The 13,480-nt window shown below is 47.0% G+C and overlaps 7 protein-coding genes across 7 annotated transcripts; 6 read left to right on the top strand and 1 right to left on the bottom strand.

Moving 5' to 3' along the window:
• Window positions 1-645, top strand: EDB93DRAFT_1130242 (uncharacterized protein). The gene is made up of 2 exons (XM_041448907.1): window positions 1-236; window positions 274-645. The coding sequence occupies exons 1-2, from the start codon at window positions 126-128 to the stop codon at window positions 559-561; spliced, it is 399 nt and encodes a 132-aa protein (XP_041310484.1). The 5' UTR covers window positions 1-125; the 3' UTR covers window positions 562-645.
• An 832-nt stretch (window positions 646-1,477) lies between these two features.
• EDB93DRAFT_1080336 (uncharacterized protein) lies at window positions 1,478-1,711 on the top strand (the record flags this gene model as incomplete). Its single annotated transcript, XM_041445527.1, has 1 exon — window positions 1,478-1,711. A coding segment is annotated over one exon (234 nt), but the record flags the coding sequence as incomplete, so codon positions are not given.
• A 1,155-nt stretch (window positions 1,712-2,866) lies between these two features.
• Window positions 2,867-6,079, top strand: EDB93DRAFT_1130246 (WD40-repeat-containing domain protein). Its single transcript, XM_041448908.1, is given in 9 exon segments — window positions 2,867-3,053; window positions 3,067-4,369; window positions 4,430-4,456; window positions 4,506-4,701; window positions 4,762-4,916; window positions 4,965-5,078; window positions 5,155-5,301; window positions 5,364-5,523; window positions 5,580-6,079. The coding sequence occupies 8 exon segments, from the start codon at window positions 3,362-3,364 to the stop codon at window positions 6,023-6,025; spliced, it is 2,253 nt and encodes a 750-aa protein (XP_041310486.1). The 5' UTR covers window positions 2,867-3,053; window positions 3,067-3,361; the 3' UTR covers window positions 6,026-6,079.
• A 309-nt stretch (window positions 6,080-6,388) lies between these two features.
• On the top strand, window positions 6,389-7,731 carry EDB93DRAFT_1130251 (uncharacterized protein). The gene is made up of 4 exons (XM_041448909.1): window positions 6,389-6,848; window positions 6,899-6,916; window positions 6,968-7,613; window positions 7,673-7,731. The coding sequence occupies exons 1-3, from the start codon at window positions 6,492-6,494 to the stop codon at window positions 7,448-7,450; spliced, it is 858 nt and encodes a 285-aa protein (XP_041310487.1). The 5' UTR covers window positions 6,389-6,491; the 3' UTR covers window positions 7,451-7,613; window positions 7,673-7,731.
• Window positions 7,732-7,831: 100 nt separating this feature from the next.
• On the top strand, window positions 7,832-8,360 carry EDB93DRAFT_1101901 (histone-fold-containing protein; the record flags this gene model as incomplete). Its single annotated transcript, XM_041447149.1, has 5 exons — window positions 7,832-7,869; window positions 7,924-7,984; window positions 8,034-8,129; window positions 8,183-8,223; window positions 8,285-8,360. The coding sequence occupies 5 exons, from the start codon at window positions 7,832-7,834 to the stop codon at window positions 8,358-8,360; spliced, it is 312 nt and encodes a 103-aa protein (XP_041310488.1).
• A 261-nt stretch (window positions 8,361-8,621) lies between these two features.
• EDB93DRAFT_102158 (ribosomal RNA methyltransferase FtsJ domain-containing protein) lies at window positions 8,622-9,984 on the bottom strand. Its single transcript, XM_041444532.1, has 2 exons — window positions 9,095-9,984; window positions 8,622-9,037 (listed from the first exon to the last, which is right to left on the bottom strand). Exons 1-2 carry the CDS (start codon window positions 9,757-9,759, stop codon window positions 8,884-8,886), a joined length of 819 nt encoding a protein of 272 aa, XP_041310489.1. The 5' UTR covers window positions 9,760-9,984; the 3' UTR covers window positions 8,622-8,883.
• On the top strand, window positions 9,919-12,537 carry EDB93DRAFT_102145 (Alpha/Beta hydrolase protein). The gene is made up of 6 exons (XM_041444531.1): window positions 9,919-10,146; window positions 10,202-10,469; window positions 10,523-11,588; window positions 11,639-11,686; window positions 11,743-12,106; window positions 12,163-12,537. The coding sequence occupies exons 1-6, from the start codon at window positions 10,078-10,080 to the stop codon at window positions 12,370-12,372; spliced, it is 2,025 nt and encodes a 674-aa protein (XP_041310490.1). The 5' UTR covers window positions 9,919-10,077; the 3' UTR covers window positions 12,373-12,537.
• The last annotated feature ends 943 nt before the right edge of the window (window positions 12,538-13,480 follow it).

Below are 13,480 nucleotides of genomic sequence, written 5' to 3' on the forward strand. Positions count from 1 at the left end.
ATGATCCCTGTGATCCATCCAATATACCTCTTGCTGAATGCCCCCTCTATCTCAGCAAAATTGCAGTCTTCAACTCAGCATCATCATGATTTTATGCGCCAAGCGATTTGAGTGGTATTGGTGGCATGTGCACTGAACACATCCGCTCTTGTCCCTCCTGGCGAAGTGGGCATTCACACAACGACTGTGTCTTTGTCAGCACAGACTCTAGTCTACCTGGCATTCAAGGTCTCGAAGTTGCACGCATTCACACATTTTTTTTCATTCCAGTAGTGGGGCGAAGTGTATCCCTGTGTTGTGGTTCACTGGTTTGACAAAATCGGCAATGCTGCAGACGAAGACATGGGAATGTGGGTGGTTTGTCCAGGAGAGGGTGCAAACAATATTGCTGAGTACACGATCATTCATATTGACACCGTTTATTGCGCTGCACATCTGATTCCCGTGTATGGCACAGAATTTCTGCCTCCAGAGCTCAAATTTTATCATTCCTATGATGCATTCCACACCTACTACATGAATAAATATGCTGACCATCATGTCTTTGAGATTGCATTTTGATCTAGCTACTTGTACACCATTTGAATTTATAATACTATTTTCTTTCTTAATATGTATTTTCTCTCCTTTGTGTGGCAAACCCAATGGACCGCTCCTTTGCACCTTTGAGAAATTTTGGAAAGATCAAGTTATCACTCCTTGTATTAATTTTTATGCCTTAGCGCCAGCACCAAGGCAAGAAAAGTGGGTTATTGAAGAAAATAAATCTGAGGTTTTACTGATGTGTCAGTGTGTGGCGAAGTAGTATGGATGAGCATGAGCCTAATGCTTGCAATGTAAGTTACAGCTCGAAGGTCAGCTGGTCATACTTCAGGCGTTTCTGAGACGCTTTTATAATTTTTCCATCAGCTGTAATTGCATAGTCTCATGAACCAACACCTTGTCTGAGAAGGGAATGTGTGACAAGGTGTCTGGAAGAACTTTCCTAGGAAGCAGTAGAGTACACTTTAAAACTCCGCATATACCAAAAATGGTACTGCGTCGCACTTCTAAGAAGCTCATGAACATGTTGTGTCCTCTCCATCCTGCTGGACTCCTGCAAAATATACCAGATACCTTGTTTCTCACTTCCATTATTGCAGAATGAGCAAGACATCGGGCTTGTTATTTTTCCACTCACGGTGCTCATGATTGACCAGGTCAGTTCTTTTACCATATTCTGTATTCAAAACTTATTGTTTCAGGCCGAGCATGCATTGAGTTCAGTTGCTGTTTGCAGTGAGGTCATTGTGAAAGTTGGCCGAGATATTAGATTATTCAAGGTATATAATTTTCAGTTTTTGTCTACACCTCATATGCATGTAATGTCTCTTCCAGGACATTTCACTTCATAAATGTTTCCCCCAAGATTGTAATTTCGAGAGATTTTCGAGATGCTGTCCTTTTGAAGAGCAAATTCTCAACTCACCTTTGATGTGTCTGTATTGATGAGGTGCATTGCATTAGCCTTTGGGGTGGTAGCTTTCATCCAGATTATGCCAAGCTTGGAGTCCTGAGTGCTCGTGTACCAACCAATGTACCATTTGTACTTGCATCAGCCACCCTTCCTGAACACATACTCGATGACATCCGTGAATGTCTGCAGATTTCCAAGGATTTCCACCATATTCAGCTCACAGACACGTTCATGAGCCAAGAGGTGTGCAATTGAGAAGTTCAAGACACTAACCTCAGAAACTTCAACAATGCCTACGCCTACCGTGACCACATGACCAATCACTCAATTTAACCATATTAAGTAGTTCAGTACAAAGACGTTGTAACCAAAGCAGAACAAGAATGCAATGTAAAACAAGTGTGCGTGCATGGATGTGTAAGACAGAACAAGTAGCAATAGAGCATAGCAGTGCATAAGACATTCCAAGTAGCAAGCATAAAGACAGGCAATGACAAGTAAAATCAACATCCTAAGGTCAAGTGCACAACGAAACAGCAGAATGAGCATTTGCAAGATTGGTCCAAGCCTTTTTGGAAGCACGGGGTGCCGTGGTAGATGGGGCAGAGCATTTGGATGCACAAGAAGTGGATGGGACCACATTCTCCTTGTCATGCCCATCCCTAGGTATGCTGAATGGCTGCCATTTCTCTTTCGGAATGTTTGCGCTGGCCTGCTCAAGTTCAGTAAGCTGCATGCCCTTCAAAGAGTGTCCGTGAGAATGACAGTCTGATCCGAAATGTGTGGTTTGATATGAATGATCCTCGAGGTCCGTAATGTATGCAGTGCTGTTGTCGTTATTACTAGTAGAAGCAAACCATGAGTCGTAACAGGTATATTGTTGAGTCATAGAATACATAATAAATGAGGTGTAGGGAGGGAGAGATGCGAGTCGTTGACGAGACGTGTCGAATCGATATTGACGCGTCATATTGATATTAATTAGTCACGTGTCCTCAAAAATCACATCCAAGATGTTTCGTTTAGTGGGTAGTATCTTTGGATGGGCATGTTTCATTAAAATAACTATCTAAACCTATTCTACAGTAGTAAAAACACCCCCTTTACGGTCCTCGCCAAACGATTTTATGAGCTTTTGAGGCCGCTGGTGAGAAACTCAAAACGCATGTTGCGAAAGTTCGGGTGGCTATGCATTAAGGTTTTTTTGCTTATCTAAAGTTGAGCTCTGTGTTCGGGATTCTCCTTTTGCACACCTCTTGTCATGAGCTACCAACTTCTTAGAAGCGCAACACGGTACCATTTTTGGTATATACGGAGTTTTAAAGTGTACTCTACTGCTTCCTAGGAAAGTTCTTCCAGACGCCTTGTCACACATTCCCTTCTCAGACAAGGTGTTGGTCCACGAGACTAGTAATCGCATGTGCACGGTACGGCTGCATTACCCCCCCTTCCAGGCCATAAATACGGTTACAGACTTACAGTTGAACTAAGTATGAATGATAACATCGATGTATACAACTTTCGTTGTGCTATAGGGACTGATACATCAATTCTACAGCTGCCAGTGCTTCAACATCGAACATTCCGCATCTTGATTCTCCGCAACGAGACTCCACGACTACCATACACTTCGACACCTTAAGAAGGCCTTCGTAAGCGCTGGTTGCTAATTTCCAAAATGTAACCCGCCAGTGCAGTTATAATTATCCAGGAAGGGAGCGCCGGAGCGTCACGGTCTTGCCTTGGGAAATAGTGGGGATTTGCGCTGGTGTCATTTTTAAAAGTGCCTCCTACTAGATGTTCGGCATCTAACGAACCCCGAACACACCTTAGCGCTCGATATCTGGAGTTCCTCTTACCAGCCTAGTTCTCCTGAACTGTAACTAACCTCGGTCCTTCAGTCAAATGGCGTCGCAGCCGAGCGAACCACAACTGTCGGAAACATTTGAAGGTCATCACGAATGCATATCTGCATTTGTAGTTTTGCCCGACGCACGGCGTATGGTCACCAGTTCGAGGGTCCACGATACACTTTATCTGTGGGAATTGACGACGAAAAGATTATTGAAACGTCTGGTAGGGCACCCCAGTGATGTATTTGAAGTTGTGGTATCACGAGACGGGAGATTGATAGCAAGCTGTGATGTCACTGGAGGGATCATTCCCTGGGACGGAGAAACTGGAGATTGTCTCCTTCATGCTAAAACCACTGAGATCACTACCCAAAACGGGTCCACTGCTCAAATCTACTCTTCCGCTTTTCCGATCATCGTAGCTTACGAGTCCACTGCGGTTTTATCGCTGGACTTTTCTGCGGATGGAACAACTCTGGCGAGCGCGGGCGACCGTACAGTGAAATTTTGGAATACAACTACGTGGCAGCAACAAGCAGCAATCACTCCGAGTCCTGATGCACTGGCAGTTGTATGCTGCGTTCGGTATTCGTCATCCGGCGAATATCTTGCCATCGCGACGGAACAACTTCAAGTTGAAAATATCTTCATTTATAATCCAGAAAATATGCAACTTATCAAAACGCTCAACGGTCACTCAGGTGGCACCTTCACGCTCACGTGGACGTTCCAGGGAACGCACCTTCTCTCAGGGGGCAGTAGAGACGATCCTACCATTCGGGTGTGGGATGCGTCGAGAGGGAACGAGATTTGTTCCTTCCGTGGTCACGCCGAACAGATCAACGCCATTTCTGTCAATGAGTCCAACACCATTATCACATCCACATCTCGTGACAGAAGTGTCCGTCTCTGGCCGTTCCCGATTCAATCCAACGTACTCAAGCTTTCCGACGGCGCGTTTTGTGACACGTTCTCCGTGGATGGCCAGTATGTATTCAGCGTAGGCGATGACCACTGGCAGAAGACATCGCAGTGGCTACTACCCTCGAGGCCGGTGTTGGTATGTTTCCGTTGATTTCTCATGATTTCGTACATCTCATCTCGCGGATTATTAACCAAGACTCCAGTGGATAATGTTATCAGAAAGGCATGTTCTCATTATTGACTCTCGTAATGCAAATTCGAGCATACCGCAGATCAACATTGCCAACACCATGTCCAAGGCCGAGCTCAATGCGTGCATTACTGGGAACTTGTCCGATTTGTCTAAGGCTGTGAAGATATTCACAGAAGCAATAACGGTAGATGCCAGCGTCTACACATGCTACGTACACCGTGCAATTGTTTTTGTACGCCTACGTGAATGGGATGCCGCGCTTGAAGATGCGGACAAGGGGAGTTACGCCGACTAATTCTGAACCCTTTAAGATATACTAACTTGTATCACGATATAGTCTGTTAACATTCAACGCTCAGCGCTGGGCCTTATGTTGAAGGGCATCGCCCTCTATGGAAAGAAACAGATGAAGGAAGCGAGTAGAGCGTTCGATCGTGCGTTGCAGTTGGCGAGTAGAGATTCAACATCCCATCTTCTTTTTTTGATCAAGGTGGGTCTCATTTTTGATACATGCTGCGTGCTTCATCATGATTTGCAGGCTATTGCATTATTCAATGCAAATGAACATGATGAAGCGATCATGCACGTGAAAGACATGGCTGAGGCTTCTCTCAATAATGATGCTGATCTTCGTGCTTGTAATGTCGTGCAAGTGAGTATCAATTCCGGATCGTGTCATGAATGTGAGACTCAGATTGAGACTGATTGTTCTGCGCTTCGCGCATCAGACATACTTCTACGCCGAAATGGCACTCGCTGGCTCGGAGGGCAACATTCACGACAAGGCCATCGAGTACATCACTACCGCCATCAAAATTGCCACTGCCTGCTCACTTGAAACGATGGACATCTCCGTGTATACAGAATTCGACGTGGTACGTTGATGCAATACAACCGACTCAAAGATGGTAGTGTGCTCAGCTGCGCTTTTTTGCAGCTTTTCGGGTGGATGCTTAAGTCATTATGGCAAAAGATAAACAAGTATCGCTGCCTTATACTCTTCCGGGCATCTAACATCGGAGCACTCGAGTGCTATCGATTACTGATGGAATCGTGCGACAAAGATGAGAGAGATAGCTTGGTTGCCTGGTTTGCTAGTGAGTCTATTCAGTCGTATCAACGATGCCGCAGTTCTCAATAATCTTTCACTCAGCTTACATGGGTGCAGACTGTTTTCCGCATGCAGTCCAGACACAATCAGCGACAGAGGCAAGGGTGAGAGAGGACGCAGAAGATGAAGTCAAAAAAGCGAGATCAGAAACAAAATTTGCCGAAACAAACACGGAAAGAGATACAGAGGTGGACAGCGCCACCGTCGCGGATGATAAGAAGCAGGCAGCGATCAAAAAGTGGGCCGCCAGCTTCAGAAGGACCTTAAATGTCCCCAAGGATATGGTTGGATCCCGAATCAGACTTTTTCTATTCTGTTTTTTGTTTTTGTTTTTGTTTTCTTTTGTTTCCTATTTTTTTGGCATGTATTTCTCTCCGTTGGGAGATATGCTGACTTCCTATGTGGGAGCCTTTGGTGAAAGGCGAACGCAGGAGGAGGCCAAACCGCAAGAGTACTTTGGAAGAGATAATGGTATATGTGTATACTAGAGAGTAACGTCAGGACGAGACAGCGGGGAACATATACCTACTCTCAGATTTAAACTTTTTCGCGTGATAGACCTTTGAGCAACCACCAACTCTGAACGAATTGTTCAGTCAACGGTCCGTTTGAATTGACGCAGATAGTGACTCTTGATGAAAGTGCAGCACATAGTATGCCCCGGCCACTTCAAAATATAAATTTTCAATCGGCAGTGTGGATACTTCGAGGACCTAATTGTGATTGGAGCTGATAGTATTAAATGAAGTTTGTGCCAGTGCATCAAGCCTAAGCAAAGGTTCGAGACCAAAATTAACAGAGGCACGTGATCACGACGACGCAGTAAATGATTACGCTTGCGGCTTAACTCAACCGTATGTAAAGTTTAACTTCGACCTTTCTTTGACCTTTCTTGGCAGGATTGCCCGCCATACATTCTAATCGCTACATTATAATTTGCCACAACTCTACATTATGCTTACAGTCATTTCTGCATTTCAACCCAAACGCGCGGGACGCCTCTTTGTGCACACGGTCACCCTCTCAACATCATTTCAGCCCTTCGTGCGGCGCTGCTTCAGAGGCTCACTTGCTGTTTTCAAAACGCCTCTGAATGCAACGCTATTTATCGTGATCGTCTTTATCCAGCTCGCCCTCAACGTTTACAGGTACTTCAAGAAAAATCACCTTCAACAGGCCAAAGACACGAAGAATACAAACCGGAGCCCACGTACTCAATTTGACTCGGAGAGGTTGGAAGCGGATGTATCAATCAACGAGGAAGACAGAGAAGACCCTCACTATGAGAGAAGTTGTCAAAACATCTATTCAGTAAGCACCATATGTATCTGGGACCTCAGATCTGACAGCATCCGTTGCAGTCCCTGGAGTTGCAACTGGTAATATATTTCTCCATACCTCGAGCGATCTAATTATCTGACGAGACGTAGTCGGCTGTATCATTGACGTCCACATGTATAGCCCCTCTGACCCGTGAAGACTCAAACGTGCACCTCCATTCCACGACAAGCGCTCGCACGCGTCGTATTCGTCGATTCGTGTCCCACATTAAGCTGCGCACCGCCAACGAGGAGCCAGCCCACTTTCACGACAAGAAGATCCGAAAAATAAACTCTGAATATCGTGTGAGTCAAATGCAGGAAGAAGAAGCTCTGGTACACGATTCAAGTCGAAGACGGATACTACGAATTTCAAACCAGCCGCTGGTCCGGCAGGTGACTCATGCTGTATCGTCGGTTTTCCGCACCCCACTACGTCTTCAAAATAATACTGCGCCTGCGGCCTGTCACACCCCTGAGTCTGTAGAACGGCCTATCACATTCACGTACCCACCTTATCCAGTCAGCAAGGTGACCGACTCGAACGAAAGGAAGTGGCCATGGCGGACGCGGGGACTGTGCATCGAAGCCTAGGCAGTCGACTCATTGAGATTTCTGTAATTATCGTAGAGGCTTCGTTTGAAATTTAAATTCATCCCTAAAACGCACTTCGAGTTTTCGTGCTCAAAATACTCGTGCACTCGGACCCAGTGACCACCAAACATTGTAGGGGCGTGCACTTCGAGATTTCAAGGTGGTCCGTGCTCACTGCCACTGCTCAGGCCACAGGCCACAAGTACTAATACTGGTATAAAGACAGTGCGACCTCGATGATGAGGTCACGTGACCCGTGCCTACATATAAACACGCCAATCAACAAAGAAGTCGCGTTGTTCACCCTCTTACCACTACCACCACCAAGTGCGATCATCTTCTATTCATCTAACACACCACACACACATACCATAAACTATAATGTCTGGACGCGGCAAAGGTGGAAAAGGTCTCGGAAAGTAAGTGCCGACGATATTTCTCAGCGAGTGTCATATCTAACTAGGCTTGTGTAGGGGCGGTGCCAAGCGTCATCGGAAGATTTTGCGTGACAACATCCAGGGTATTACCAAGCCCGTATGTCCTTAATCTTATGCACAGTCAACATATGTCTGATGCTTTGCAGGCTATTCGTCGTCTTGCCCGCCGTGGAGGTGTGAAGCGTATCTCGGGCCTCATCTATGAAGAGACTCGTGGTGTCTTGAAAATCTTCCTTGAGAATGTGAGTCACCCCACCACTGGCTGGCTGTGGAGCCGTCGGCTGACTGTTTGCAGGTTATTCGTGACTCGGTCACATACACTGAGCACGCCAAAAGGTAAGAATCCAATTCCTGTGCCCAGTGATGGTTCTCACGCTAGTGACTCGCTATTTGTTAGGAAAACCGTGACGGCGCTTGATGTTGTGTATGCTCTTAAGCGTTCTGGGCGCACGCTCTACGGCTTTGGGGCATAAGCCTTTCATATTTATTCTTACTTGTGCAGTTTCGATTTGTTGAGCGGAAAGTTACCAGTTGATGATGACCGAGGATAGCGCTTGTTTCTGGTGTAGGATTTGCGTGATATGTTACTGCAGCTCAATGTTACTTGCTAGGTCTACAATATGATGTACTCTATTCTTGTCACAGGAACACTTATGTGCCATGTACCTGACAGTGACGGGAAGCATGCAAACTGATGGAGTGAATAAGTCGATTGCGAGTTGCTTGCATATACTGTATAGCTTATCAGTCTAGATGTGGGTTGTCGAAAAATGTCAGTTGACTGTGGAGCCAGTCCTGCGATGGGGAACTGTAGTCTGGGGGGAGGTGTGAATCGAGGAGAGTTGACAGTGTTAGATTTCGGCCCCACAGGCTGAACAGACTTGCGGTACCTTTACAATCTGCTTGTTATATAGATATGCGCCATGTACTTGACTTGTGATGAAGCGACCGATGAATATTAGTGTCGAAAACGGTCTGTCTGCCCAAGGATATTGATCAAGTCCTACCCAGCCAGCCGCGACACAGCCAGTAACCTTCTGCAGAGCCAGCGCGGCTTGACTCCGGCTTAATATAATGTACAAGGTGAAAGTTAGGTTCTAGATATTCCTTTCTGAACTCTTGCAATAATGGATGAGAGAAATGCTTCAACCTAGAATGGATATATATGAGCAACTTGAACTCGTTTTCCAGACAATGAAGAACATACAGTAGTATCCCGCCGATGGATGCCTTCCCTCGTTCATCCACTGTCCTAACAGTTAATGCGCCTTTTGCAAAATCAAAAACTGCATGACAGATATCCAAACTCATTTGCGAGTCTCGAATTTTGCTTCCCGAAAAATTCGCAGCCATGTCGCTTAGCACGACATCCGCTGCACCCTCAGGATTCCGTGAACTCTTCAGCGCATCCTTTACAACACGCGCCGAACCCGGAGCTAGAAAGTCCATTTGTAGCGTCTGCACACCTGGTATTGGCCTAATTGGTAGCAGATCCAGTGCAACGATTTTTCCTCGCCTGGTAGTCTCGTTCATGGGTTCTGTGCTCCAGGAACCGCGTTTCTGCACCTTCGCCTCTTCGCATAATCCAAAGTCTTCCGCATCGTCTGCCGCCTCAAGGGTCCACCCGAAATTTTCTGCGACAACTTGGCTCCAACCACCCGGAGCGGCACCAAGGTCCACGACACTGCGCGTGCTAGCACGTGAGAGGAAGCGCCCCCACTTGGTATTAAGCTCGATGAGCTTGTAGGCAGCGCGTGAACGGTAGGATGATGGTGAGGAGAGGCGCGCTTTGACAAAAGGGTCACGAGATTGTCGTGCTAGCCATGCTGTACTCGACTTCTTGTATAAAGGAAGCGTGGGGCGGAATGACATCAAACTAAAACGGAAATCCAAAAAATGAAAAATCCGTTAGCTTTGTAGACGATGATCGAGAAGTGGCCAACGTTGTTTGTCGAGACCTTTAGAACCAAACATCACGGCAATTGAGCCTGGCACATAAGTACTAGTAGCACTTCTGCCAGTGCTTACTTTTCGAAGTGGCCGGAACCCTAGCGATTCTTCTGATTTCTAAATGCTGCGGAGTGCATACGCATTGTGACTCAAGTCATCAATATGTAACAGGGACTGTGGATTCCGCTCTCTTCCTCCCCACGACTGTCCCATCTGCTAAATCTCTCAGCGATTATTGCCATGTCTCGAGAATATGCTCCATATGGCCTTTGGGAGTCCCCCATTACAGCTGATGCTATCGCGGAGGATGTATGTTTCGTAAATCCTTTCCTTGGTAGTATCTGAAAAGTGATCTGCGCCGTAGAGCGTCTCTATGAGCGACATATTTGTGGACCCAGTCGCGAAGGATGTCTACTACATTGAACAGCGTGCATCAGAAGGTGGCCGATACGTGCTTCTGAGCAACAAGACTCAAAATGAAGTCTTCGCTAAGGACTTCAATGCGCGCACGCGCGTTCATGAGTATGGTGGAGCTGCTGCGATTGCTTATAACGGGACTGTGTACTCTTCAAATTTTGCGGACTTCTTGGTCTATGCCGCGAAAGATGGGAAGATCAAACCAATCACACCAGGTGTTTATGTTAATATCCTGGATTACAACACTCTACTAACGTTCCGTGCGCAGAGGACCCGAAGAAGATTTATCGCTATGCAGATTTCTCTGTGCACCCAGTCCACACTGACCTACTTGTCGCAATCTTAGAAGATCATACCGACGACACGCCACAGACCGTGCGCAACTCTCTTTGCGTTATCAATTCCACAGCTACAACTGTCACGTCCTTGGTTTGCACTGAGAATGCACACAGAGAATTCTATGCAGCGCCAACCTTCTCCCCCTCTGGCGATAGACTCGCGTGGCAATTCTGGGAGCACCCAGACATGCCTTGGGAAGGAGGACAGCTCTACGTGGCTGATGTCCACTACAACCCTGCAACCCATACACTTAGCCTAAGCAACACGAAGCTGTTAGCTGGTAGCGCAAGTACAATCAGCGCGTGTTATCCCTTGTGGGCCTCAAACGACAATCTTCTCTTCACATCTGACGAAGGCGAGGAGGGAAACAGGTTCGCAAACCTGTGGGAGTGCACTCAGGCGCACACAAAACCAGTCCTCTCGTCTGTTGTGCAGCAAGACTTCTGCATGCCACCTTGGACGCTTGGAAATTACCCATTCGCGTTCTTGGACGATAATGGCACAAAGGCCATCTGTGTTGCATGGCGAGGTGGCCGAAGCGTGCTGTATGTTGTTGATATCACCACAGGATCCTACACGGAGATCAAAGACGAATTGTTTGACTTTGTAGCTGTCGAACATGTCCGGCGCGTGTCGGACTATACCTTTGTCTTCACAGAATTGCGAAGCAACGCCTCTGGCGCAGCCATGCTCTGTACTCTTACCGGTCCATCATTCGTGCCTAATTTTCAGGTACTCAGATCTACCGCATCGACGTCCGCAGCACCGTTCCCTGAGGGTATCATTTCGCTTCCAATCCCTCTGGAACTCAAACTGGCGGATGACAGGATTGTGTATGCCGTGTACTATGCTCCAAACAACCCAACGTACGCTGGCTCAAATATTCCAAACGAAAAGCCTCCTTGTGTGCTTGGCGTACATGGTGGCCCCACAGGATTAGAAACACAGAATTTGAACTGGCTGAAACAGTATTTCACAAGCAGAGGATATGCTTGGTAGGTCCTGGCGCACCCTGTAATAGGACCACCATGTTTATCGATTGCAGGTTGGATATAAACTACAGCGGATCGTCATGCTACGGACGCACATATGTGTATGTTCATGTCTGTCATCACCTTTCATATGGAGCAGCACTGACGATGCGACTAGGGAGCGCCTTAAAGGGAACTGGGGTATTGCTGACGTAAACGACTGCATTGAAGCAATCCAATCGCCCGAACTGCGTTCCCTCATCGACACCAAGCGTACTGCAATCCGCGGTGGGAGCTCAGGAGGGTATACTGTCCTTGCCTCCATTTCCCTCGCCTCTTCTGCGGCAAGCAAGACGAAGCTTTTCGCGAGTGCCACGAGCAACTACGGAATTTCAAACCTGGAGCTACTTGCAGACGATACACACAAGTTTGAACTTATGTACATGATAAAGCTTCTCGGCGGTACGAAGGAAGAGATACCACATGTCTATCACGACCGGAGTCCAGTGTATTTTTCTGCAAGAATTGAAACACCGTTGCTCGTAAGTCTTTGCGTTGATGAAATTGCGTCCTGATAGGCAGATCATGTTTTCAACAGGTTCTTCAAGGCAATGATGATGAAGTTGTTCCGCCTGCACAATCATGGACTATCATTGATAGAGTCATCAAAAATAAGGGGCATGTCGAGGCCCACTTCTTCGATGGTGAACAGCATGGGTGGCGCACATCAGAGACGATCAAGAGGGCCATTGAGTTTGAGAGGGAATGGTACGAAAAAAGCATGGTGAGGACCTCTGTTGGTAAGTGAGAATGGAAAGGAAGTATAATGACTCAGATAAGTACATGTATGAGCGAAGGGAATTAAATACAGGTTTGTGTGCTACACGCATTCCGTCTAACTAGGCCCACTGATTGTTAAAGAAAACCCGCCATTGATACGTCCACCTGGTTGCGAGATATCAAGATGTGGGAGCTCATCGCGTCGCACATCGAGCTCGAAGGTTCGGGACCTTATGCATGTCAGTAGTGACGGTGTTTGCCGATATGTCGGCGGCACCCGGTCCTATATAGTACAAGCAGTCCGCTCGCCTGCGGACGGGCATGGTTGATTTGTTATAGCAACAAACAATTGTAAGCAATGTCCGCGGTCTCTTTTTCCTCATTGGACGCGGACCACAACGTTCTGATATCACGACGATTGCGTACTCTCGATATCGCAGTGTATAGTTTCCCAAGCGCAAAAACGTCTGTTCGAAGGTCGAGCGCTGCACGTTGCAGTATTAGGCCCTGCGACCCATTGAATGTCGTCGCGTATGCGGCGCGCAGACTGTCTGCGGTTGACAGTCCAATTCGATCGTGGCAAACTGAAAGTGAAAATTATACATGGAAGACAGTGAATTTCGCCTGTTGCAGGAGTTTGGACTTCGACGAAACGTCTGTGCAGTGCCGTGAACGGTGATGCGTACACGCGCATTCCCTACTAACCCTCGGCCTTTTTCTACAGACAAATTCCGCTGCACGGCACATATGGCGCTTACCTTGAGATCGAGGTGATGGGGAGGGGTATTAGGATGCGTTGACATGGCGAGAGCCGCGAGATAATCATGGAGCGAGAAAGGAGTAGAAAGATCAATCGATCAATGATCCTTGACGTGGATGAACGGTCGAACTAAGCGGTGTAGTCCAATGGGGGTCAATGAACAACGGTGGTTGTGTATGATGATAAAGTCTGGGGCAAAGCACAACAGCACCTGCATTGAAAAGTGATTCGGAGCGTTTGATGCGAAGAGACACGATTCGACAAATACAATCAGCGCGCTGAAAGGCATAATACACAGTTCGACACATAAGCATATACAAATCAAAAGTGGAGCTCGCACGTCGACACCATATTGCAAATCGCTCCGTTCTTATAA

This window comes from Suillus bovinus, assembly GCF_016758785.1.
Source record: "Suillus bovinus strain UH-Sbo-P2 chromosome Unknown EDB93scaffold_11, whole genome shotgun sequence".
Lineage (NCBI taxonomy): Eukaryota > Fungi > Basidiomycota > Agaricomycetes > Boletales > Suillaceae > Suillus > Suillus bovinus.

What these genes read in the sequence shown, in the direction of transcription:
- EDB93DRAFT_1130242 (XM_041448907.1), top strand. Translation starts at nt 126, where the DNA reads ATGTGCACTGAACACATCCGCTCTTGTCCCTCCTGGCGAAGTGGGCAT. An exon ending in CTGGCATTCAAGGTCTCGAA is followed by an intron (nt 237 to 273) that starts GTTGCACGCATT and finishes TCATTCCAGTAG; the next exon opens with TGGGGCGAAGTGTATCCCTG.
- EDB93DRAFT_1130246 (XM_041448908.1), top strand. Translation starts at nt 3,362, where the DNA reads ATGGCGTCGCAGCCGAGCGAACCACAACTGTCGGAAACATTTGAAGGT. An exon ending in TACCCTCGAGGCCGGTGTTG is followed by an intron (nt 4,370 to 4,429) that starts GTATGTTTCCGT and finishes TTATTAACCAAG; the next exon opens with ACTCCAGTGGATAATGTTAT. An exon ending in CGCGCTTGAAGATGCGGACA is followed by an intron (nt 4,702 to 4,761) that starts AGGGGAGTTACG and finishes GTATCACGATAT; the next exon opens with AGTCTGTTAACATTCAACGC.
- EDB93DRAFT_1130251 (XM_041448909.1), top strand. Translation starts at nt 6,492, where the DNA reads ATGCTTACAGTCATTTCTGCATTTCAACCCAAACGCGCGGGACGCCTC.
- EDB93DRAFT_102158 (XM_041444532.1), bottom strand. Translation starts at nt 9,759, where the DNA reads ATGTCATTCCGCCCCACGCTTCCTTTATACAAGAAGTCGAGTACAGCA. An exon ending in TCCATCGGCGGGATACTACT is followed by an intron (nt 9,038 to 9,094) that starts GTATGTTCTTCA and finishes TATCCATTCTAG; the next exon opens with GTTGAAGCATTTCTCTCATC.
- EDB93DRAFT_102145 (XM_041444531.1), top strand. Translation starts at nt 10,078, where the DNA reads ATGTCTCGAGAATATGCTCCATATGGCCTTTGGGAGTCCCCCATTACA. An exon ending in ACAAGCAGAGGATATGCTTG is followed by an intron (nt 11,589 to 11,638) that starts GTAGGTCCTGGC and finishes TATCGATTGCAG; the next exon opens with GTTGGATATAAACTACAGCG. An exon ending in GAATTGAAACACCGTTGCTC is followed by an intron (nt 12,107 to 12,162) that starts GTAAGTCTTTGC and finishes TGTTTTCAACAG; the next exon opens with GTTCTTCAAGGCAATGATGA.